The sequence below is a fragment of the Podarcis filfolensis genome, assembly GCF_964270895.1.
Source record: "Podarcis filfolensis genome assembly, chromosome: 13".
Classification (NCBI taxonomy): domain Eukaryota; kingdom Metazoa; phylum Chordata; class Lepidosauria; order Squamata; family Lacertidae; genus Podarcis; species Podarcis filfolensis.
Window position 1 is genome coordinate 6,778,152 of NC_139615.1, and position 23,747 is coordinate 6,801,898.

Genomic DNA, 23,747 nt, shown 5'->3' on the forward strand with positions numbered 1-23,747 from the left:
TTTTAAAAATACTTGTAGACTACCTTAGGAACTTTGTTGTTGAAGGTGTGATATATACACATTTCCCAAATAAATAAATACCTTTATTATTGTCACTATAGTAATATCCACCAATGAGAAGCAGTATCTTGCTCAGGGGAGGGAGCTGGTCCATAATTACCAAGGCTTGTGAGATATACATAAAATGGCAATCCTGGCAGATTTTAACGTTCAGGTGCTGCTGATTCTGCTGAAATTCTATCTGATTATTAACTAGTTGGTCTGTATATTTATATGGCTCTTTTATCTAGATTTGTTATAGTAATTAATTAGCTAAGTTGGCAAAGAGGACCACTATTATTATTAACCCTTCCCCAGATTGGCTATTAACTAGTCCTATAAATGACCTTGGATTTAACTCCACCCCCATAGCCCCAAGCCGCTGGAAATGGAGTGAAATGTAACTTCTTTTCAAATCATATACTTTGTTTATTAGGCTAGGAAATTAAGCTGCTGCAGCTGCTTCCAAACTTGCTATTTTGCAGCTAGGATTCAATCACATACAGTATTAGCAAATCCAGGTTGCTCAGGGTTTAGTTTACTTAACACAAGCCTATTTTTAAAGAACAAGCTTTTGAGGGATAAGGAAAGCGATAAAACATGTACTGGAAAGTGAGAGATATTTGCTTGGTATAACCTCCCTACAAACAAATTGGAATGAATGTTCATTATGCAGCCAATTTCACAGAATCTCCCTGAAAACTTTGCACAAACAAATGAGATCAATGTTCAGTAAACAGGTTTCTTCCTTGTTTGCAGGAAGGACCCCTTAAACATACTTCAGAATAGATTTTCAGCATACGCTTCTCCCACTATCTTTAAGCTAACCTGCTTTTTCTGACTGGATTGCAGACACTGTTTTTAAGCTAACCTGCTTTTTCTCAGAGACCCACAATTCCACAAATTCACTCCATGTTTCTTGACTGTCACCAGCATTTTAGGACCTATTAGATAATGCTCACAGGGTATGTCATTCTTACCTGAGATAGATGGGTGATATAGTTGAGAGCAGTTTCAACAGGGCTTTTGAAAAACTTTTTTTCATCTTCTTTCATCTGTAGATCAGAAACACAAAGAGGACAAGATAAGGCCCAGACTCTTTATTATCTTCCAAAGAGGCAAAGCAAACTGAGATATTCTAGGTTTAATCAGCTGGTAATGTATTTAAGAGACTGATGTTCAAATCCGCTGTACAAACCATGGCTGAGTGTGAATGCACAAGCATGCAAGCATTAACAGCAGAGTTACTTCACTCATTCCCTGGCCCTGCTGCACACACTTGCATGTTTTCACAGCAAAACACATGGCCACTTTACTGTTTCTACAGAAAACCTGAATTGATGTTAGCTCCGATTGAGCACTAAAAAGCGGGTTTTCACAGGGAAAGGAAAGCTTCAGGGCAGAAATAACTAACACTCGGACATAGAGCTTTTAAGCATGGACTTGTGACTGGAAAGTGTAGGGCAAAAAGGTAAGTAAGAATATGGATTGAAACTACTTTGCAAATTAAAAGTGCATATTACATACTGGATTTTAATTGCATCCCCTGAAATACTCTTACAGATGGGTGTGCTGTTTAGAGAAACAAACTAAGAGGAAGGTGGGTTTGGCAAACCCTCAATGTGATCAACTCCTGCCCAGAAACCTATGTCCCTACTGTGGAAGGACGTATAGATCCATAATTCGCCTCCACAGTGACTTACGGACTCACTGTTAAGACCATATTCATGGAATACAATCTTACTCGGCTACGAGTGATTGCCAAATAAGCTGTTCAGAGCAGAAACCTTGCTCAGTCCAACTCCCCCCAGCCCTGTATTAACAACTAATTAAATTAGACAAGTATTTTCAAAATTGTAACGTTATAAGAAAGTATTGTGTATTATAAGAAAGTATTGTGTATTATAAGCCTTATAAGAAAGTATTGTGTATTATAAGCCTTATAAGAAAGTATTGTGTATACTGAATGCTCCCACTTTCTTGGGAAAGCCTTTATTCTTTTGGGCTCCATACATGGATGGAAGCCATTAATCATGGGCTTTTCCCACCTGCCATATGGCCATAGCAAATAGTTTGAGGGTCAGGTTGCATCTCTTTAAAAGGGCCGCTTTGTAAACATAACCACATCCTCAGATAGGAAAAGCTAGCAGCCCTGGTTCTCTCTGATGGTGAAGGTGGGTGCATCAAAATTGTGCCATCTTTCATAATTCTGCACAATATTTCTTTCTCTGTTTGATAAAAAGAACTCCATACATTAGCCAAAATGGATGTGGTACAACTAGAACATCTGTGTTTCAGAAAGTCCATGGAAACAAAGGAGAAGATATGATTATGCTTTAGAGAAGCTACAACTTACATTATTATTGAGAAACAAGTATTTGCAGCTGGTTCCACATGATGGGCATTTATCTGTCAGGATTAAAATGCAAAAGGTGTTAGAATAATATGTGGAAATTTATTATAAATAATATAAAAGTTCTTATATCACAAGATGGGTCAATCCTGTATAATTATGAACCAATCTTCAAATTTGTTAGATCAGAGGTGACCTATATAGTGAGTTCCAAATGTGAGTCCCATCATCCATGATCATGGGAGTTGGGAATCCAGCAATATATGGAGGGTACCATGTTGGCTACCTTTGCATTAAAGGTAAAGGTAAAGGGACCCCTGACCATTAGGTCCAGTCGTGGCCTACTCTGGGGTTGCGGCGCTCATCTTGCTCTATAGGCCGAGGGAGCCGGCGTTTGTCCGCAGACAGCTTCCAGGTCATGTGGCCAGCATGACTAAGCCGCTTCTGGCAAACCAGAGCAGCGCTCGGAAATGCCGTTTACCTTCCCACCGGAGCGGTACCTATTTATCTACTTGCACTTTGACGTGTTTTCGAGCTGCTAGGTTGGCAGGAACCCTTGCATTAGATGGTCTTTAAAAAGCAGATTTGAAAATTTTAGTATTTCTGACTGCTGGCTTTTGATCAGTCAAGTTCTATTGTACGGCTGACGAACCAAAACATGAGCAATATGTTTTCATGTGCAGGATGCAAGAAACTCATAGGAAAGTTCGCTACCTAGTCATCTTCTGAGGGTGTGTGTAGGAAGGCAGCATCGGTGACTGAATGTTGCATCCCAGACATGGTATAAACATCACGCTGTTACTCTTACCTGTACCAGCACATTTTTTGCAAAATATGTGTCCACAGCTGGTGACGTAATAGTCAGATGCGTCCTGGATAAAGCACTGATTGCAATGAAACCAGTCCATGTTGCAAGAAGGACAGGTGAGGCAGAGGTCCTCCCTCAGCTTCTGTTAAGAAAGGTACAGTATATAAGGAGGATATGTCAAATTTTACCAGTACATGGCACATTTAAGACCCATTGATTTCAATGGAATAGTTAAACTTAACCCCTTCCCTTTGAATAGCAGGTTCAGAAAATCACAGGATTTAAAACTGTAGCAGTAAAGAAGAAAATATTACAAATGCAGTTCTGCTGCACTCTTAGCCAAGAGTGCAGTACTTTGTGGCCACCACCATAAGACAAACATGAATCTGAAGTGCAGATCCTCATGGTTGTTGTTTTTTTAACAGCAACACTATCCTCCTGCTTTGAAATGACAGTTCATATCTGTGTTGTCATATTGATGTTTATTTCCACAGTGGTGCTGCAACAGAGGCAACCAGATCTATAATTTTTATGGTGTAATTTGTTTGCATTGGTGTAAATCATGATGAAGCAGCAGCTTTTTCTGGCCTCAGAACCAGATTTAGGGTGGTTTGGGCAGTTGCCCTGTATAGGGTACTGAGCCAAGGGACACAAAATCAAGAAAATCAGTAATTGAGAAGATCCATTTGGGGGCACCAAATTTTGGCCTCAGTCAGGGCACCATATTACCAAAGTCCACCCCAATGGCATGCAAAATTCATGAGCAGATTGATGGGTCTCTGTGCCTCATAACCATGGTTTTTGGGTTGTTGTTGTTGTTTGCACCACTGGCGTATCAATCTCTACAGCCACAACAGGTGCTTCAGCCTTTCAACAGTTTTTTATTTCACCCCAAAAGGCATGCTTCTCCACTGTGACATATGGATGGCAACAAACACTGGGTCTATGACTTTTACAATGTAGCCCATGGACCTGAATGCATGGTTAGGATTTGACAGTGGATTTGAGGTACCTTAATGTGCAACAATGTGGATCCAGATTCATTTTTTGCACCACATTGATGTGCCAGTGTGCTGAAAACATTATTTTTTACTGTTCAATCTGAAGAGTGTGATTTGATGGTAGATTTTGGAGGGCGAAATCCAAAATATACATGTTTTCACACACTTACAACCTGGTGTGCTTGATCAATTTTTTACTATGCGAGTCCATGGATACAGATATGAGTGGCGATTTGGTGGCAGGATCTGTATCTTGGATTGATGTTTCTGCTCCATGGAGGCACCTTAGGTGCATTTAGGTCTGTGCTTTTATAGTGCAGTCCCTGGAAAAGGATGTTGAAAATGGTTTGAGGGTGTTTTTTTTGTGTGGCCTGCACACAAAAATCAAATGAATTTAGGAGGATCCACCTGTTTATGCACACAATAGATTAGTATTAGTCTTTTAAGTGTATGTTGTGTCTCCTAAAATGGACTAAAAGGGACAACTGTCTGAAAGCAGGGACAATTTATGGTATCAGGGACAGGTACTAGAAAATAGGCACTGTCCCTGCCATCCAGAGACAGCTGGAGGCAAATTCCTATTGAGAACAACAAAGGAAGAACATGACTTAAAGGAAGTGCTTAAGGAATCCACATTTTGAAAGCAGCTTTCCCAAAATTTCTAAGTGAAGGAGGGTCAGGGACCAGGGTCCCACCCCCACCCCCACTAATAAAAAGGATTTTCATCAGCTCCTTCAATACCTCTGTTCTTTCTACCCCCACTCTTCTAACCCGCCTGTTTTTCATGCAGCGATTGCCGTCTGAAAAGTCAATTACAGTACTGTATAAAATTCTCAAATTTATAATTTAAGGCAGGGTCGCTTCACACGCCAATAGGCAAGGCAAGTTCCCAAACCCCTCCCCCGGCCGCTGCCTGTTTCCCGCCCTTTTCTCGAGACTACTTGGCCGCCTCGCGCTGAGCGAGAAACGACCGTTAAAAAAGGCGGGAAACGGGTTGCGCGTGGGGAAGGAATCCGGCGCGAGGACTGAAGGGGATTAAGGAGAAGGGGGGAGGGGCGCAGATAGAGGGCGGTGTTGTGGCTCTGGAGAGAGAAGCAGGCGTATAAAAATGGCAGGGTGGGGTGGGTGAGGAAGGGGCTTTTAGCGTAGGAAGGGGGATACTGTGTGAAAACTAAGAAAAAAGAATGGAGGCAGAGGAGAGAGTTTGGGGGATCTGAAAGTGGGCTCTGAGAGTTGGCGAGGACGGGCAGGGAGTTTCTGAGGTAAAAGTGGGTGGGATTCAACTTAAGTATTACTCAGGAGTTGACCCGCTGAAAACGATGAACACCATGTGCCCATTAATTTCCATGGGTGTCGTCGTCCCCCCACTCTCTCTTGAGTTTGGTTCATGGTCCAGCTGGGGTTTGGATGGGGGGGAGTTTTGGTCGCCATTTTTCTTGCCCTTAATGGCATCATTTCTGCGCCAGCTCAGTGGGTAATTTTGGGGTGCCTCGTTGGTGAGAAAAAGCAAAGGAGTTTTGGAAAGGGTTGTGGATCTTCCAGCTCAACCTCCTCACTGGCTCCTTGGATCTGTCCTTGGGTAGCTGTATGGGAAAATGGTAGACACTTGTCAGTAAGCTGCACAGGGAGATCCCGCAGATCCAAGCATTCCCAAGCCAATTTTTATTTGCCTCACGAAGCTGCGCTGCTGGAATCTCCTGCTGCTTAATGAGAGAAACCTGCCAAAATACTTTGGAGGAAGTGAGGAGCAATAAGGAGATAAAATGGCTTTTGAGGGCCGTAGATGCAGGAGGAGCCTAGAATGGGGAGGAGAACCTAAATATGGAGGGTGTGGGATCCTAATCTGTGGAGCTGTGGTCCTTTTAAACTGATACCAGAAGGAGGCAGAACCAGCAAGGCCAGGATGGATTTTATTTCATAGAATTAATACACCACTTGATTGTTTAAAAAAAAACACAACAACAACCCTCAAAGTAGTTTACAAAAAGGTAATCTGGTAAAATCAAGACGAATTCACAACCCTATTTTAAAACATACATAAATTAAAATACTAAAACAGATTAAAATTACAGTACTTCAATTTTCTAAGCATCTGGGTAGGTGTGTCTAAACTGGAATGTTTTTAGCAGGCACTGAAAAAGAGTACAGGAAAGGCGGCTGCTTGATGTCAATTGGCAGGGAGTTCCAAAGTGTCACTGCCACACTAAACAATTGAGTTCTTACAAATGCGAAATGGGGATTATGTGGCACCTGTGGCAGTGCCAATTCTGCCGATTGAAGCGGCCAAGTAGATGCATGAAGGGTATGACCTCCGAGATAAACTGGTTCCAAGTTATTCAGGGCTTTATATGCTAATCTGAATATGTCTTGAGCTTGGCTCGGTAGCAAATTGGTAGCCAGTGCAGATCCCTGAGTGCAGGTGGTATATGCTGACAAGGCCTTACCCCTGTCAGCAATTGTGCTGCAGCATTCTGCACCAACTGCACCCCACATAGAGCACATTGCAGCAATCCAGTCTTGAAGTAACCAATGCATGAACTACTGTGGCAAGGCCTCTTGGCCTAGGAATGACCGTAGCTCTCAAACCAGGTACCATGGGGGTAGCCAGGGTTTATTTTAGGGGGGCAGGCGTCATGTTGGGTGGAGGGGGCAAACCTGAGTTATCTGCAACGCAGTTGGTCAGTTAAGTATTTTTATTTATTTACGCCCATGCCAGCCGCAGTTGCTAAAATGCACTTCTAGCCACTGAGTCTCCAAATCAGAGAATTGGATCCCGAAGCACTCTCAAACTATAGGGAGCAGTTGAATCCTAGTTACCGTAAATTTCGAGATGGGGATGTGGAGGGAAGGAATTAGTCATGAGATGTTTACTGCAGTTTTGCTTCATGTCAGTTCCACTTTGATCTTGTTATTCCCCTTTTTCTTTCGTTCACGTGACTGCCTTAGCCCACAACTCTAATGGATTGTCGCTGCTGCTGCTGAGTCCCCACACCCTCCTGCTTTTTCTCATCCTCTGCTGTTATCTTCTCTCCTTCCCAGCCCTGACCTTTGCTCTAGCCTGTTCCTGCTGAGATGACGATAAAAAAGAGTCAAGGGTGCTCCCCAAAGGCTGGACTTCACCCCCACATTGCAGGAGAACGTGCGAGATCAGCAGAGATATCAGAGGGAGAAATGTGCCAAGCAAGGAGAAGTGGGGACATTGAACAGAAGGTGCGGGGGAAGAAGGAAGAGGAATAGTACACAGGAAAAGTGGGGGCACACAAAATCCTGTCCTTCTGGTCCTTTTTTTTCTCTCCTGTTGTCAAGTCTTTTTTCTGATTTTCCAGGTCTGGAAGTTGAGGGGCTTCCAAAAAAACAGGTCCATAATGGAGCAAAATCGGCACTACTGCCCCTTTTTAAAAGGGGATTACAGTATATTGGCGGTGCACACACACACGTCAAGCTGAGTAGGTAGAAAGATTAAGATCGTTAATAGACGCTATTGAGCAATAAACAGATTAAGCATCACCACAGTGAATGGTAGCGGCCCAGGGGAGCAGAGGCGGAGAAACCCGTTTCCGGAAACATCGCTATTATTTGCAGAGAACAATTTTGTCAGTGTGTGCCCTTACCGAAAGGCTTGGAGTGAATGTCAGCACAGGGTACTTTACAAGACTTGGCGGGGGTGTGGGGTTGGATGAACCTAAACTGATGTTCTTGCAATCTGAAACGTAACAAGAGGGAGCCACAGTTGCAGGGGTGGAGGAGGAAAAGAAGAGATTGGTAAAGCTCTGGATTGGAAACGAGTTTTGTGAGGAAATCCAGCAGCGTGTAAACTTGGCTTTGCGTGCTTACAGTATTGCAGAAAAGTATTGGGGTTAACTAAAGGAAAGCTTTATTTTTAAAACTTACATCGCGCCCTTCCTCCAGTGACTCCAGGGCGGGTCATAGTAATAAAACACGCAAATAATATAATGCACAATAAAAGAATGCAGCAAAGTTAAGTTTGATCTGTGACCTAAAAGCTTACGTGGAGAAAAAGATAATTGGAAGGGGGTGTAGAAAGAGGAATACCAGTACAATAGTGTGAACATATTTATGTATAGTGAGAATTCTTTGAAATTGTGCAATGAAAGAGTTGGTCATTTCTTTCGGAAATGAAAGGCACCCGTTAACCTGAGGAACTATATGTCACGTGGTCCCACGACGATATGGAATAATGTAGCAGTTGTTGGGGCTAGATTCCAGAGCGATCAGATACGTTTCCGCGGGGGTCGCGGATTATGGTGGATCAATCTGCTCAGGTAACGAGCTGGTGTCTCGCGGGTTAGGCTCATGTCGACTAATGCGTGTTCCCCACCCCCTGCAACAGCGGACGGGGCACCTTTGATACTATTAGAAGACGAGACCGAACAAGGCATAACTAGAGCCAGTGGCATCGGAAGGCGAGCGAGATCCCAAAGCGACAACACGACCAGCTTCCGTGGATGAGTTTTAAGCGGAGAGGTAAGGCGAGAGGGAGGAGGAGTCTGTCTCTGCCTCTCCTGGAGCGGAGAATTATCTCCCCCCGCCTCGCCCCAGGACCGGCAGCGGCTGGTTCAGCACAAGAGCAGGGGAAAGAAACTCAAGAGGGAGAAAAACAAATGCAGAGCAGAGAAGCTCGAGAGCTGGTCTGCGAGAAGGAATGAGAAGCCGAGAGACCTGGTGGGGAGAGAAGCTCGGCTGGGACAACAAAACCGGCGAATCAACCATCAAAGCGAGAGAAACGCTGTAATGAGAAACCACCCTGGCACCTAGAGCGATCCCTGTCCAAACTGAGCCACAAGGAAGATCTAGGGAAATCTTTAGAACAACCGCCACTGATCAGAATAAAACTGTGATAGTGGCTGTGTGGGAGCTGCACAAACAAGATCAAACCAGTCGGCTTCCCCTGCACTGTTGTGCGGTTCTCCTCCTTCCCTTCAGGGCAAACTACACAAGAAGAAACGGCAACAACAACGTGGGAGAGGAATCCCACAACATCTGCACCTGTGATTTGGAGCGGAAAATAGTACTTACTGCATGTGAGAGAGGGTCAGTTTGATATCAGAACCAAAGAAAATCTAGCCGTGGACACCCATATCAAAGCTGATAGAAAGACCTAACTCAGTTCTAACAAAGGTTGGTGCTAGAACCAAAGCAAATCCAGCATTTTCTGCTATTGGAAAGGAAGTTTCTAATCAGAGGAAGAAGATACAACTACTGTAATTTGCTTCTAGAAGAGAGACAGCAGATCTGGCCATCACCTGAAGCACAGACTGGGACATCTTGACTAAAGATTTCAGACAGAGATCCCCAAAGTGGACTGGCAGAGCAAGACTGGGAACAGGTATAATTTGGAGCTGGAAAGTTTGCAGAAGTCCGTTTTCACAAGATTCAAGCCTGTAACTGGACCAGCAGACACAGAGTGAATCCAGAGTCATTCCAGTTCTAGGAGAGCCATCCACAACCTCTAACCCATAGTTACTTGGTGCTGACCAGTTCAACACTATGGAGGATGGAGCACGTCATCGAGGTGGTTCCGAGAAGGGTTCGGATAGCCCTGAAAAAACAGAAGAAGGTGGTGTTGCACTCAAGAAAGAGATTGGGCTGATGAGCGCATGTGGCATTATAGTGGGTGAGTGGGGACTCTGGTGGGATGTTATTTTCCCTGTTTGCCCTGAACTGGACAATACTATCTTCTCATATTCGTCTAACATTGGGTGATATTCATTGTCCCCTATAACCCAGGAAGCAGAGGTCCTGCTATGACCGTCTATCTTGGCCTTGGATCTTCTGTCTTTCCTGTAGCAGTGATTAGCACCATGCCCCAACTTGGCTAGGAGGCTTGTGGCTCATATTCTGCAGTTACCAGAAAGAGGGATGAAAACCTTCCTTCTCTTTATTTATTTATGCTTCTTTCTAAATTTAGCCACCCTTTCTTTTTTTCCTGTTTGTCTTCCTTTCCCTCCTTTCTATAAATACCTTAGAGCTGTCAGTTCACATCACCAATCCGATTAAAGCTAGTTTTCCCCTCCCTGAAGCAGTTCCAGCACTACCAACTGAATTCCTCTTAACCCCAGCCTGTTTCATTCTCCATTGAGATAACCAGATTCCTGGCCAATTCCCAGCTCGTTTTGCTGTGGTACTCCACCCTAAGCCCTTCTATGTTTTGGGACACACACAATCGCTGATAAATATATACAGCCCTAAAAACATTAGCATCTCAGCAGTGGGTGTGGAATGCTTGTATATACTGCTGTCATGGCCCAGAAGGAGATGGATCTCAGGAACAAGCAAGAATGGGAACATACACAGCTGCTTTGCACTGGATGAGGTTGCAAATTCATGGCGGGCAAGATTTCTCTGAACTTGCCAAAGTAGCCAGCTCTCTGAGATGGACAAGCAATGAAGTCCTCCAGTTGTCCCTGCCTCATACGGAGATGCAACTTAGACTCTTGGGCTGTGGTGTGGTTCGGGGTTTTTTGCTGTGGGGATGGTTGCTTTTGGTTTTTTGTATCTTGAGATTTATGTGGAATTTTTTCAGTTTGGTTATGTATTTTTATGTTTGTTTTATTGTTTACAACTACTTTAGTTATGCATTTTTTTTCATGTAAGCTGCTGTGAGCATGGTTTGAACCACAGAAAAGCAGCATACAAATAAAATTATGTAGGGTTCCACAGCCTAGGGGACTTCTGATTTAAAGGCTCCCAGCAGAGCCATGCAGGAGCAGATCGTACCTTTACAGTTCCCCAAACAGTTAGTGACTGGAGTTTGTTTTCCACCCCAGTGCAGCTGGAACGTGGCTCTCTCGGAGCATGTTTGTTCCAACTCCATCAGTCTCATTCCAGATGGCTTTGTTTCAGCAGGTGCCAGGAGACCGCTGAACAAACAGAGGAGGACTAGGACGAGGAAGCACTTTGAAAGAGAAAACCCTTGCTTCCCCAGTGGCGTAGCGTGGGGGGTGCATGGGGGGCCGGCCGCACTGGGCGCAACATCTGGGGGTTAGGGTTAGGGTGCGCAAATCCATGGGTTAGAGGGCGCAAATCCACGGGTTAGAGGGCGCAAATCCACGGGTTAGGGGGTGCAAATTACTTGCCTTGCCCCGGGTGCTGACAACCCACGCTACGCCACTGTGCTTCCCTACTTGTCCAAGCCTCACTAATACCCAAATTCTAACTACTTATTGAGTTCTCCTCCCACTGCCTCTGCCCCTCATTCCACAGTGTACTGCATTGCTCTATTCTCTCTCTCCATCTCTGCACGCTAGGATGGCAAGTTGTCATCTATCCACACTTTTCAGTATTCCTTGCCCCGCTTCTTTGGTTCCTTCTTGATCAGAAGGATCATTAAAGCCCACCTTAGGGAGAGTTTCCACTTTCCCAAAGCACGACACATAACCAGTTCCTCCTGTATTTCTTTCCACATATTCAAGCCACTCCAGCCTTTCCTTCATCCCTCTTTCTTCCCTTAGCCACCGCCTTCCCCATCTTCTCAAGTTTTGTGTATACAGTAATTCTCTGGCCCCTCTCACTTCCACTGGCCTGTTGCAATGCAGCCCAACCCTACCCTGCGGCTGTTACTTTCAGCCACACATCCACCCAGCCCTTTGGCTTCAATTCACATCTGCAGAGTTTTAATTTTCTTAATGCAAAATAGTGGAATGATTCTGTGCGATGGGAATAGAGCCAGAATGTGTCCACAAGCATGGAAAGCTGGACAGTGCACACTCTGAGGTATTCAGCCAGCAATGTAGTGACAGGGACAAATGCATAAATAATAGCTCCCATCATCCCTGTCTAACAGGACCAGTGGTCAGGGATGATGGGAACTGTAGTCTCAAAACACCTGGAGGGCCAAGTTTGCCTATGCCTGATCTGGACGAATATTCCAGTGATCATTTTAAAGCTCTTTTTCACAAAGAGAAATGTGCCAGACTGAGATCCCCAGTGATGCCTTTGGAGCATCTCCCAGGTTATAGAAGATAACAATGTCCTCTATACTTGCACACAATGTCCTCTATCCTTGCACACAATGTCCTCTATACGCATTGAAGCCACAGTTGGAATTATATGGCCAGAAATTTGCTTTTAAAAGTGGTAACCTTCCTGCTTTGGCCATGGGGCCATTTTTGAAATACAGATTCAGTATGCTGAAGCAAAGCAAGGCTACAAAAAATGGAAGGTTTGGAATCACAGATAGGCTAGTTGCTAAGCATACAGTCCTGGCCTCCCCAGACACAGGAGACGTGATCTGCAAGTACTTGGCATATGTGTGCAATCAGGCCACCTGTAGGGAAAAAAATAGATCATTACCTCCCAGTCCTAAACCTATTTGCTAAGGATTAAGTGCTTGTTTCTATTATTCTTATGTTAAATCAACATGAGTTGACTTTAAATAGTCTCAGTCTGAGACTTTCCTTTTCACCTTAAAAAATGGGTATATATTATATTATATTATATTATTATATTATATTATTATATTATATTATATTATATTATATTATATTATATTATATTATTATAATCATCTTTGGTGTTATAGAAATAGAAAATACGTTAAATAACAAAGTGGTATAAACAATTTCCATTCTGAAAAGTTTTATAACACAAACATGGATATTTCTATTTCTTCTTACCAGACAGAGAATTTGTTTAGTACAAGAGGTAGTGTGTTCTCCAGTTGGTGATATATGAAGAAGCTGACATTTAAATGTCACCCTAAGTTAACCTTTCTTATTAGACACAGAGGGTAATTCCACTTCTTGGGCCAATATCTTAGGCTCTGCAAACCCATATGGATAACTACAATGTTTGTTGCACTAGAGCAGCAGTAGCTAGCCTGTGGCCCTCTGAAAGTTGCTGCATTCCAGTTCCCAAAACCCTTGATCATTGGTCATGCTGGCTGGAGCTGATGGGAGTTGGAGTCCAATGGCATCTGGAGAACCTCTGCACTAGAGAGAGTCTCCCCTCTCACCATTTCCCTCTATGATTTCTAATCTCTCTGTACCCCTTTGTTTCTTCTCCAGGTAACATCATTGGATCAGGGATCTTTGTGTCACCAAAGGGTGTGTTGGAGAATGCAGGCTCAGTAGGACTGGCACTAATTGTGTGGATTGTAACGGGTCTTATCACAGCCGTGGGGGCTCTGTGCTATGCAGAATTGGGAGTCACCATCCCCAAATCTGGAGGCGACTATTCCTATGTCAAGGACATTTTCGGGGGACTGGCTGGGTAAGTGAGGAAAGAAGAAATAAGGATGTAAGTAGGTGGCTGGGTATGTGATGGGGAAGTGGAGCAGGATTAAAAGTAGGAGGGGATGAGTTTTGAGGGGCAGATTGTCTAACTCTTTCACACTTGGAATATTTCTCTCAAGGTTCCTGCGGTTATGGATTGCCGTCCTGGTGATCTACCCCACCAACCAGGCTGTTATTGCCCTCACTTTCTCAAACTATGTACTGCAGCCACTCTTCCCCACCTGCCTTCCCCCAGAAACCGGATTGCGACTGCTCGCTGGGGTCTGCCTTTGTAAGTACTGAGCCCACTACCATCCTTTAGCCATGAATATTGGGCTGATTCAGATTGACTGAACTGACAGTTTATAAGTTCCTAGCAGGGAGGTTAGATGACATTGTGCCAAGACAAGAGTTATCACACAGTTTTCAGTGCATTTCCCCATCACTTTCCTTACTGCAACCCCCTCTCCAATCAATTATGATTTAACAACCTGAATTTGCTGATATGTGACTGAATCACACCCCAAAATAGTGACATTCTGGAAGCACTTTTTATCTACTCAAAGACCCTGGAGTTATGTTACAGTTGATCTAGCCAACAGCAGATTCTCCCTCAAGAGTTTCAAACCATGTGTAGTTATTCCTCAGAGGTATGTATAGCTATGGCCAACTCACCATTTCTACACATTTAGTAATTATTCCAATATCCAGTGTGATGTTGAAGCTAGGCTGGTATACTTGGACCAGAAAGATATAAGTTTGCATCTTTGTTTGGCCTACTAAATTTACTGAGTGACCTTGGGCCAGTCCCTCTCTCACACCTAGTCTACTTTGCAAGGTTGTTGTAAGAATAAAACAGGTTAACTCACATCTATGTAAGCCACTCTGAGCTCTTTGGAGTTGGAGTGGGTACAAATGTGTGGAATAATGTGCATTTGGCCTGCATACCAAAAGAACAAATTCTTTCACTCTTTTGGAAAGGTGTATCACTGCTTGACCTGTGTTCTAGGTACTGTGAGCTATAAAATACAAATAATGACAACAAACGTTCTTAAAATAGGGTACTTTTTGCAATTTAATATTGAGCATCCTAATCTGAAATAGAGCTCCTTACCCACAGCTGTAGCAGAGGCTGTGTAAGCAGCATTGGAATTTCTCCTCCAAATAATTCTGGGAAATATAGTTTGCTAAGGGTGCTGGGACATGTAGCTCTGTGAGGGGGTGCAGTGCTCAGGATTCTTGGAGTGTGTGTGTGCTTTAAATGTATGGTGTGTTTGCAGCCTCACTCTAAAAGCACCCCACATGCAATGAGTACAAGACAGGAGCAGAAAGGTTAGAAGGGTCAGAGTGAGGAACACAGGAAGTAGAAGGAATGCCCAAATGCCAGGAGATTCTTTCCACCAAAGCTTTAAGCCATTTCTGTCCGTCTGTCTACAGGCTCCCCCCAACTGTCCTGTCTTGGATGTCTGCACAGTTGCCCCAATCTGAATCAGTGGGGAGTGGGCAGTTGTGTTCCCCATGAACTCAAAGACATTTAGGTGGGATAATTTTCCCTGAGGTTACTTTAGGACATCAGTTGCTGGAAAAATCAGGCCTGAACTAGTTTCGTTCCTTTCTAGCTCCAAGGCAGGGGTGGGGGTGGGGAAAGACAAGCACCAGCCAGGGAGGGGATTTGGCTGAGGCGCTTATGCAAGCCAGCTGCAGCAGCTCAGCAAGAGTTTATCCATCGAGTTAAAGCCAGTTACTCAGCAGCTGAGTCAGCTAAAAAGGGAGAGATTATATGTGCATATGAAAGAGAGGCAGAGAAGAAGAAAAATCTATGCCTCCAGACCTTAACAAAGAGGAGCTGCTTAATAATGGGCCTTTTGGCCAAATTTTGAAATCAAATACTGGAATGCAAAGGCTGTGGAATTTAGTAAAGAACAACAACCAGACGAGAGGGATTGGAAACAGATAACATTGGACTGTCAATTACAGTTGAAGGACTGAAGTCTTGTTTCTCTTCCAGCATGCCTTTCAAGTGAAGATTTTTATCCCAGCCTTTATCTATATTTGCCTAGAAATTTCATTTATATGTTGATGTTTTTATTGTTAAATCACTTCAGGACGCTTTGTGTGAAGTGATTCATAAATTAATTCAGTCAATCAAACAAACAGAGATAATACTGGTGGTTCAGAATAGCCAGTGGTAAAATTTAGCAGGAAGACTGATGAGAGGGCGGGCTATGGCTGATGACTGGAGGTAATCATTGTGAGACTGGAATTGGGCAGCGTCACCAGAGCCTTGTGAAGCAAGACTTAATCCGCTTTATCTAGTGTACTATAGTTTCTGTTTAGTATCTCCAGTGCTGACTGACGTAAGCAAGCAGCCTAGAACAGGCCAGAATGTTGTTTTCCTGTACCAGTCCCAGCTTGGTAACCACAGACTGGCCTGGATAAATTTGTTGGTACTTTAAAGGACGACGCAGAGATGCCATGAAAGTGGCATTACTGGTCTCTGACCTCTCTGAATGAAGCACTGGATCTATTTTGAGGTCAGAAATAGGGTGGCTGGTTTTGATTAGCCCCTGGGACAGTGTGTGCTAAAAAAATTAGCAACAGATCTGAGCCACACCCTCTGGCTCTAGCATCAGCTCTGAGATTCTGTGTCTGAAAGGATCCCATGGAATTGGAGACTCACTGGCCTTAATCCAGTCCTGCCGAGTGCCAGAGATACTGAGAAACAAGGGAACTTCCAGGAGTTTTGACTCTGAGTTGGAACATAAGGCAGTAACATATGTTCCTGTAATATTGTGAAGCCAGCTCTCCCTCCTCCCACCCCTGAAATACTCATTTGACGCTACTACTCCCCACACCAAACCACAACATATTTCCCCATAGAATCCTACACTCAGATCCACCCATTCATCCTGGAGTTATTCCTGGACTACTCCTAAGATCCCTTTCCAAAACCTTAGGCAGCCCTAATCTATTACTGGGATCTTCGAACCAAATCTAGCTCTTGATCTCAGATCCTCTTTTGGGGATCTACAGAAACAGATTGGGTCTCTGTGACCCAACTTTATCCTGGAAAGGAGATCAGACTCTCATCCTCACTACCTTCACCCTCCATTCATACGTAATTGACCACATAACTTCAATTTCACTGTAATCCCTCATATATACAACCCCCCTTGAAGCTTATGGAATATGTTCCTGAAGAAATCAAGTTGTTTAAAATACATGTTCAAGGGCAATAAATGTGCACTACTTACCTCTTAACACATGTCACTCTCTTGTTAAATGCTCTGTTGCTTCTTCAGGGTGATTAACAAACAGTATAGTTTAAAGGCGGTCATATTGGTTTCCAACTTGTATGCAGCAAATGTACATAACTATGTATAAAAGAAGAAGAAGTGTGAAGTCTGAAGAAGTGTGCATGCACACGAAAGCTCATACCAAGAACTAACTTAGTTGGTCTTTAAGGTGCTACTGGAAGGAAAAAAATATTTTTTTGTTTTGACTATGTATAAAAGAATCATAGTTAGAAGGGTCCCCAAGGGCCATCTAGTCTAACTCCCTGCAGTGCTGGGATATCAACTAAAGCTTCCATGACAGATGGCCAGCCAACCTCCACATAATCTCCTATGTGGAGAATCTCTCTGTTTTATAGATAAATGATATGTGTTAAACAGCCTTAAAATGCACACATAAATGCACACACCACTCTCCTCTCCCCAGCCCCAGACTGGTTTTCTGTTAAGCTGCCTCCAGGCTTCCTGTTTTGAGCCTTTTGGACTTGAACTGATTGTGCAAAGGGATGCAGAGTAAGCAGAGAAGTTTCCACTTCCTCTTGGTCTGTTGTGTTTTGGGGGTCCTGTTAACTCTCTCTTCCTTCTCTCCCACCCGCCAAAGAAAAAAGCAATGAGGACATTAGACAGGGCACGAATGAGATACATTTTTACCTCTCACCAGCCACGAAGCAAACTGATTGGGTGGCTGGGGCGGTGCATGTGCCCTGTGCCGGGGGGGGGGGGCTCCAAGAAGTCTGCCTGCCTCCTCCCACTCAACTGCCCTACAGCTGAGGGGGAGGAAGCGGGCGAACCGTTTGGGGCAGCGGGGAGCCTGTGGGCACCCAAGCCACCACGTCACTCCCAGGAGAAATGCGTGGCTCGGGCACACTGCAGGCCCCATGGAGAGTGCCGCCCGCATTTTGTCACCCCCCCCCCAGTGGTGACACTTTTCATATAATGTAAACAGACTATGTATCTGGAGAACAGGTACCTCACTCCTCAGAGATGTTTAATTTTTTTCCAAACTTTAATGCCAACTTGTTGTGGATTTGTCAAGTTAAAAAAGAGTTGACATGAAAGAGAGCGTGTGTATGTATGTGACCCTAGACGTCAAGTTTCTTTTCTCCCTGCATTGCAAACAAAGCATTAAGCTCCTGTGCTAGGGTGCTTTTGCATGTTTTGTAAAAGAACTGCTTCTTTGTGTAAACCAGAGAGTAAATGTGGGCATACAGTTATGCCTTGGTGGTGTTGCTGAATTTGAGTATTGATATGCTATATCAGGAGTGGCGAATGGGAAAGCCAGAGGCCCTCCTGATGCCATTGGACTCCAACTCCTATCAGCCCCTGCAGCCAGCATGGCCATTAGTCAGGGATGCTGGGACCTGTAGTCCAGCAACATCTGGAGGGCCCCATAGTTATCCAAATAATTCTTTATTGCGACTGCAGCCTTTTATAAGACCATTTGTATGTGTGATAGCTTGCCTCTACATTTTGATTATTGTTAAAAGTTTTGTGCATATATCGTGGGGAGTGTGGAAGTGTGGTGGATTGTGTGATGGATTTGGGCAGGATAAATGGAAGGTCTGACTTGTCACTCCTGTTTGCTGTGGTGGGTAGGTACTGGAAGGTTTAGGGGAGTAAGGGTTTCTACCTATCTGTCTGCCTGTCTGTAAACCCTGTTTGTGCGGTGTTAGGTTACCAGGGGCCAGGGGCTGTTTGTGCTGACGGGATGTTTTGATGGAGTCAGGCTGGGTGCCAAATAGGTCACCACCTCCCCCTCCCTCATCTGTTTGTTTTTCATTCCCTCAAACTTCCAGGAACATTTATAGGAACTGTGGTTTTTTCCTTCCCATATACTGCAGGGCACAGATATAACCCCAGATTACAATCCTGAGGGGTGGGTCATGTACCTTGGTCCCCTTCAAATAATAAGGGACAGCCCAGGAAATAGTATCTGTGATCACTTGTCCGCTGATCATAAACTGTTTTTTTTTCTGAATAGCTTCACCCTTAAACAGTTGTAGGAGCAGAATATATTTGTACCATTATTATGAGAGGTGGTGGTATCATAAGAGATTTACAGAATATAACCCAGGCCATAATCACAATCTCAGTCAAAAACCAAGAAAGGCTGTGGCTGCTCTGAACCAGAAAGCTGTCCTTGTTTGTTCCTGGAAAGTGCCAGTGCAGCATCTGAATTTGCCCCTAACGAAACACATTGCTCCCAGCATTATCTTGTGTCCAACAGTCATGAAACTGGCCTTGACTGAGAGATTTAGGCCAGAATAGGAATGTTGACTGTCCCTTCCCCCACTGACTTTCCTGCTTCTCCACAGTACTGCTGACTTGGGTGAACTGTGCCAGCGTGCGTTGGGCCACACGTGTCCAGGATATCTTCACGGCAGGGAAACTGCTGGCGTTGGGACTTATCATTGTTATGGGAGTCGTACAGATCTGCAAAGGTGAGGCCCAGCCTGGTCAGACAAAGAAGGGGACAGAAGTCTCCCCAACACACTGTATTTGCCTCCCTTCACCCCCCCCCCACACCAAGGAGAATAAGCTGCAGGGTTTTACATTCAGGGTTATCAACATTCCTTAGTAAGCAGATTTAGAGACTGGATTGGCTTCCATAGTTTCCTGCCCCAGTCTGTATCAGAGAGGGGGAGAATTAGCTGACCCAGGGAAAGGGAGGGAGAACAGCCCACCTGTTTTGTTTAAAGAACCCTTTTTGTATTTCAATATCTCCTTTGTGCAGGTGAATACTTCTGGCTGGAGCCGAAACATGCTTTTGAGTTTTTCCAGACACCAGATGTGGGATTGGTGGCCCTATCCTTCTTACAGGGCTCTTTTGCCTACGGGGGCTGGAACTTCCTCAACTATGTCACTGAAGAGCTGGTTGACCCTTACAAGTGAGTCAGTGTCCCCCTTGGTGATACAGGGGAATGAAACCCACGTTGACTTTTATTCCTCTCTTCCACTCTACAGTCGTACCTTGGTTCTCCAACAGAATGCATTCTGGGAATCCGTTCAACTCCTAGAACTGTTCAAAAAGCAAGACGCTGCTCCCGATTGGCTGCAGGAGCACCCTGCAGCCAATCAGAAGCTGCAGAAGCCACACTGGATGTTTGGCTTCCGAAAATAGTTTGAAAACCGGAACACTCACTTCTGGGTTTCGATCATTCAGGAGCCGATTTGTTTGGGAGCCAAGGCGTTTGAGAACCAAGGTACAACTGTAATTGTTTTTCCTCACAGGAACCTGCCTCGAGCCATCTTCATCTCCATTCCCCTGGTCACCTTCGTCTACGTCTTCGCCAATGTGGCCTATGTCACTGCCATGTCGCCCCAGGAGTTGTTGGCCTCCAATGCTGTCGCAGTGGTGAGGCCCCATCTACACCATTGTGCAAATTCACCTTCCCCTTGTTTCCAAATACAATGCCCCTAACCACATGCTCTCTTCCTGCTCCCTTCCTCACAGACATTTGGAGAAAAACTGTTAGGAGTCATGGCTTGGATCATGCCCATCTCTGTTGCCCTTTCCACTTTTGGAGGAGTAAACGGATCACTTTTCACTTCCTCTAGGTGAGTAAACATGGGAGTACATACCCCAAAAGCTGCAGCTCTGCTGGCACAACAGACTTTTGTGTGTGCAATTAAGCTTCCTCTCCTGTCTCATGCAGCACCCTTGTGCACCCTTAAATTCAGCTCTGAAGGATTGTGTACCCTCTGGAGCAGATTTTGGTGGGCATGGGAGGAGGAGAGGAACCACAAATCCCATTGCACCAGTGGACACAACCCACTGCCTTCAGCAGACATTCAGTGAGGTATTCTCATTTACAGGTTCTATCTGCTGAAATCCTCAGCTATCAAGTTCCATTATAGCAGCAGCTCCCCTTCCACACATAACTGCATTGCTCACCCATATCTTCATAGTGCTGCCTCTCTAATTCAGTTCTACTTTAACACTTATATTAGGACTGGGGAACTAAGTTGGCCCTTCATCCATTGAAGCCTTCCCCATTCTTTCCCGGGGTCTTTTCTTTAGTAAGTCCTGTTCACAGTGTGGAGCCTGCTTCCTTCCTCAGTTCTGATCAAAGTAAGTAAATAATATTGCAGCACACTGCTTGCATTTATGATGTTCTCTCTCCAACATTCACAGACTATTTTTTGCTGGAGCCCGGGAAGGCCACCTGCCCAGCGTATTGGCTATGATCCACGTGCGACGCTGCACTCCCATACCTGCCCTACTTTTCACTGTGAGTCATCAAAAAAAGAGTTGGGAGGGGGACAGTTGATGCATCAGTGAGGGATGAGGAGAAAGTGTCTGCCAGTACAGAGTTAGAATTGCCAGTGACTGAAGAACTTGGCAGGGGCATTTTCCTGGGAATTAATGGGATTAGCCAGCAGGTGCTGTCAGTTTGGCAGACCAAGTGCCTTGGGCGATTTCTCTGAAAACAATATAATTGCATTTTTTCTCTCCTTTTGTCTGTCTCTGGCAGTGCCTTTCAACATTGCTTATGCTAGTAACAAGTGATATATATACCCTGATCAATTATGTGGGCTTCATCAACTACCTGTTCTATGGAGTGACTGTGGCTGGGCAAGTTGTGCTGCGCTGGCGGGAACCTCACCGACACCGTCCCATCAAGGTAAGACGCTGGCCATCACATTTCTGCTGCTCTATTTATGTCAGCCCCTGTCACCTTCTCACACCAGTGTTGTCTTCCCTTGGAACCACACAGGATGGATTAAGCTGAATCAGTGTCACATCACTGATTTAAAACACATGGTTTTAAATTTCCTGTTTCCAACTGAATCAAACCTTTATACCAGAACCTGTAGTCCTCCAGTTGTTGCTGAACATTCCCAGTGTTCCTGGCCATTGGCCTTGCTAGCTAGAGCTGATGGGAGCTTCAGATGCTCTTAAAGGGCCACAGGATCCTATATGACCTAGGAACATAATCCAGAACCTCAGTGTTTCCTGAGTGAGGGCAAAGGCTGAGGGTCGGGGAGACACTGGAGCAGAGCAGACTACCACTTCTTGTTTCTGGAGCACTCAGCAAAGAATTTCCCCGTGGCACCACCGCTGCTAACAAAACTGGTGGGTGTCTTGGAGTGTGGGTCCACTTTTGGCCTATTTTGACTAGCAGCAGCAGATCCCCATTGCTAGAGGTGTTGGAGGCTGAGCTTGGGACCTTCTGCATGCAAGGCATGTCGTCTACCACTGGGCTAGGATTCATCCCACCTCTGCTAGCTTTGTTCTTGATAAAGAAACCTCTGTTCTCCCAACCTTTTCCCTTGCATCCCACTTCCTGATGCTCCTGCCCAGATCCAACCCATCTCTTTCCTCCCCAGGTGAGCCTGTTCTTCCCCATAATCTACCTGCTGTTCTGGGCCTTCCTGTTGGTGTTCAGCTTATGGTCAGAACCTGTGGTGTGTGGGATTGGCCTAGCCATCATGCTGACAGGTGTCCCAGTCTACTACCTAGGTGTGCATTGGCAGAACAAACCACCTGCCTTCCACACGTTTATTGGTGAGTCATGAGCAGATAATTGAGTGGGAATTTTTTGAAATTCCATTTTGAAAAATGACGCTGCGAGTTTTCTTCTCCTATCTTAAAGCTCACCTGCTTACTCTTATTTTCTTGCAGAGGTAGTGACTCGGCTAGGACAGAAGCTTTGTGTTGTTGTGTACCCTGAAATGGATTCAGGGAAACCTAAAACCAACCTCAGCAAAGAGACCAAAGAACAGCTGGAGCCAATGTGTGGAACTGAAGACTCGAAGTATCCTCAGAACTGAGCCTTCTTGGTGGCTGGGGGTAGAAGAAGCAGCCAGTGATGGGCTGTGCAGTACCCTTTGGGGGCACTGAAGTAAATGGGAGCTCCCTGCACAGCTAGAGCTCTCTTCTTGCTCCCAACAGCACCACACGCTGGGACTGGAATAGCTGGGAATGCCTCACTAGTGCCTCACCCAGTTTCCTGCACTAAACCCCTGCTGGGGCTGGAGTACCCACATCCGCCACTCCCCACCAGCAGTGCCCCCTGCTGGAGCTGGAAAAGATGGGAGCTCTCCTCACAGCCAACGACCCCACACCCACATCCCCGGCGCACCCTGCTGGAAGGGGCTCCTTCGTTATTGTTGCCTTATATTGTTGGGAATATTCTCTTTGGGTTTGAACCTCATTTCGTGGGAGAGGGTCCTCTCCCATGGTTTTTGTGTCCTTGTATTTTTCACTTTTCTCTCTTTCTCTTTTTTTGATGTAATAAATTAAGCTAAACTTGCCATCCCTGTTGCCTTAAATGCTGGATTCTAGGATGTGTAAAATACTGCTTTGTACACACCATCCATTCTGCTAACTCTTGCTTTCCCAGTGGAATTATTTCACAGAGATTGCTACCACCTTGACAAGTATTGCGCTATTTTGATCGGGCATGCCAGTCTTTCCACTCAATGGAATTTTGAAAGATAAACCTCCATTTCCAGAACACGTTGGCCAGAAGGCAATGTAATATTTTCATTGGCATAGCATGCTGGTAGAAACTGACTCAGGAGTATCAGAGGGACCTTACGGAGTGAGGAAAGGAAGGTTTAAAGGTTAATTCCTGCACTGCAATGTGAGAAGGTAGGGCACGAAGACTTTCACTATCGGGACAGGAATGGTCCTCACACCCACAAATTACCCCTGTCCTCCAAGAACATGAGAAGAGTCCCACTAGATTTAATTGAAGGTCTACCTAGTTTCACACCCATAAGCTGGGCATGTAGTACACAGCCCTCCTCCAGCAACTGGTTCCTGATGTACAGTAGTGGCAACAGAACATAGTGGTTATATTTCACAGGGATGGGAAACAGGCCTTGACAGGTCTCACTGGTGCCTGCTCCCTGCTGGGACTGGTACAGTGGGAGGTAGGAACATCAATGGCAGGTGGAGCCAGAGCCAATGAAAGGCAGAGCCAACTCATAGTTTTGCCCCCATCCTCCTCCCTGCTGAGTTCTAAAGACAACAGTGCCCATTCACCCAGTTTAGAAATGCCATTTCAGAGC

The 23,747-nt window shown here is 45.0% G+C and overlaps 2 protein-coding genes across 13 annotated transcripts in view; one reads left to right on the forward strand and one right to left on the reverse strand.

The window, feature by feature from the left end:
* Positions 1-12,652, reverse strand: part of RNF212B (ring finger protein 212B) — a 21,990-nt gene extending 9,338 nt beyond the window's left edge. For 4 of the 10 annotated variants that reach the window (XR_014540803.1, XR_014540804.1, XR_014540805.1 and 1 more), the window contains exons 1-4: positions 4,943-5,136; positions 3,201-3,342; positions 2,396-2,448; positions 1,020-1,094 (exon numbers count right to left, since the gene is read on the reverse strand). Coding sequence is in view for 6 of the 10 variants with exons in the window: in XM_083581143.1 (XP_083437269.1) it covers positions 1,020-1,094; positions 2,396-2,448; positions 3,201-3,342; positions 4,943-4,987 (315 nt within the window). In the remaining 4 variants the exon portion in view is untranslated. Of the gene's footprint in view, positions 1-1,019; positions 1,095-2,395; positions 2,449-3,200; positions 3,343-4,942; positions 5,158-6,276; positions 6,504-10,183; positions 11,135-11,333 lie in introns of those variants that run through there. The other 6 variants (XM_083581147.1, XM_083581146.1, XM_083581143.1 and 3 more) reach the window with 6 other exon arrangements.
* On the forward strand, positions 5,244-22,985 carry SLC7A8 (solute carrier family 7 member 8). 3 transcript variants are annotated; one of them, XM_083581029.1, is made up of 13 exons: positions 5,244-6,189; positions 7,241-7,411; positions 8,553-9,836; positions 13,228-13,432; positions 13,575-13,726; positions 19,043-19,168; positions 19,462-19,615; positions 19,959-20,082; positions 20,182-20,285; positions 20,863-20,959; positions 21,203-21,352; positions 22,059-22,236; positions 22,354-22,985. In XM_083581029.1, the coding sequence occupies exons 3-13, from the start codon at positions 9,710-9,712 to the stop codon at positions 22,500-22,502; spliced, it is 1,566 nt and encodes a 521-aa protein (XP_083437155.1). In that variant the 5' UTR covers positions 5,244-6,189; positions 7,241-7,411; positions 8,553-9,709; the 3' UTR covers positions 22,503-22,985. The 3 variants fall into 3 exon arrangements, with proteins under 3 accessions (XP_083437155.1, XP_083437154.1, XP_083437153.1); XM_083581028.1 differs by having other exon boundaries at positions 5,249-5,463; XM_083581027.1 differs by lacking the exons at positions 5,244-6,189; positions 7,241-7,411 and adding an exon at positions 7,566-7,842.
* The last annotated feature ends 762 nt before the right edge of the window (positions 22,986-23,747 follow it).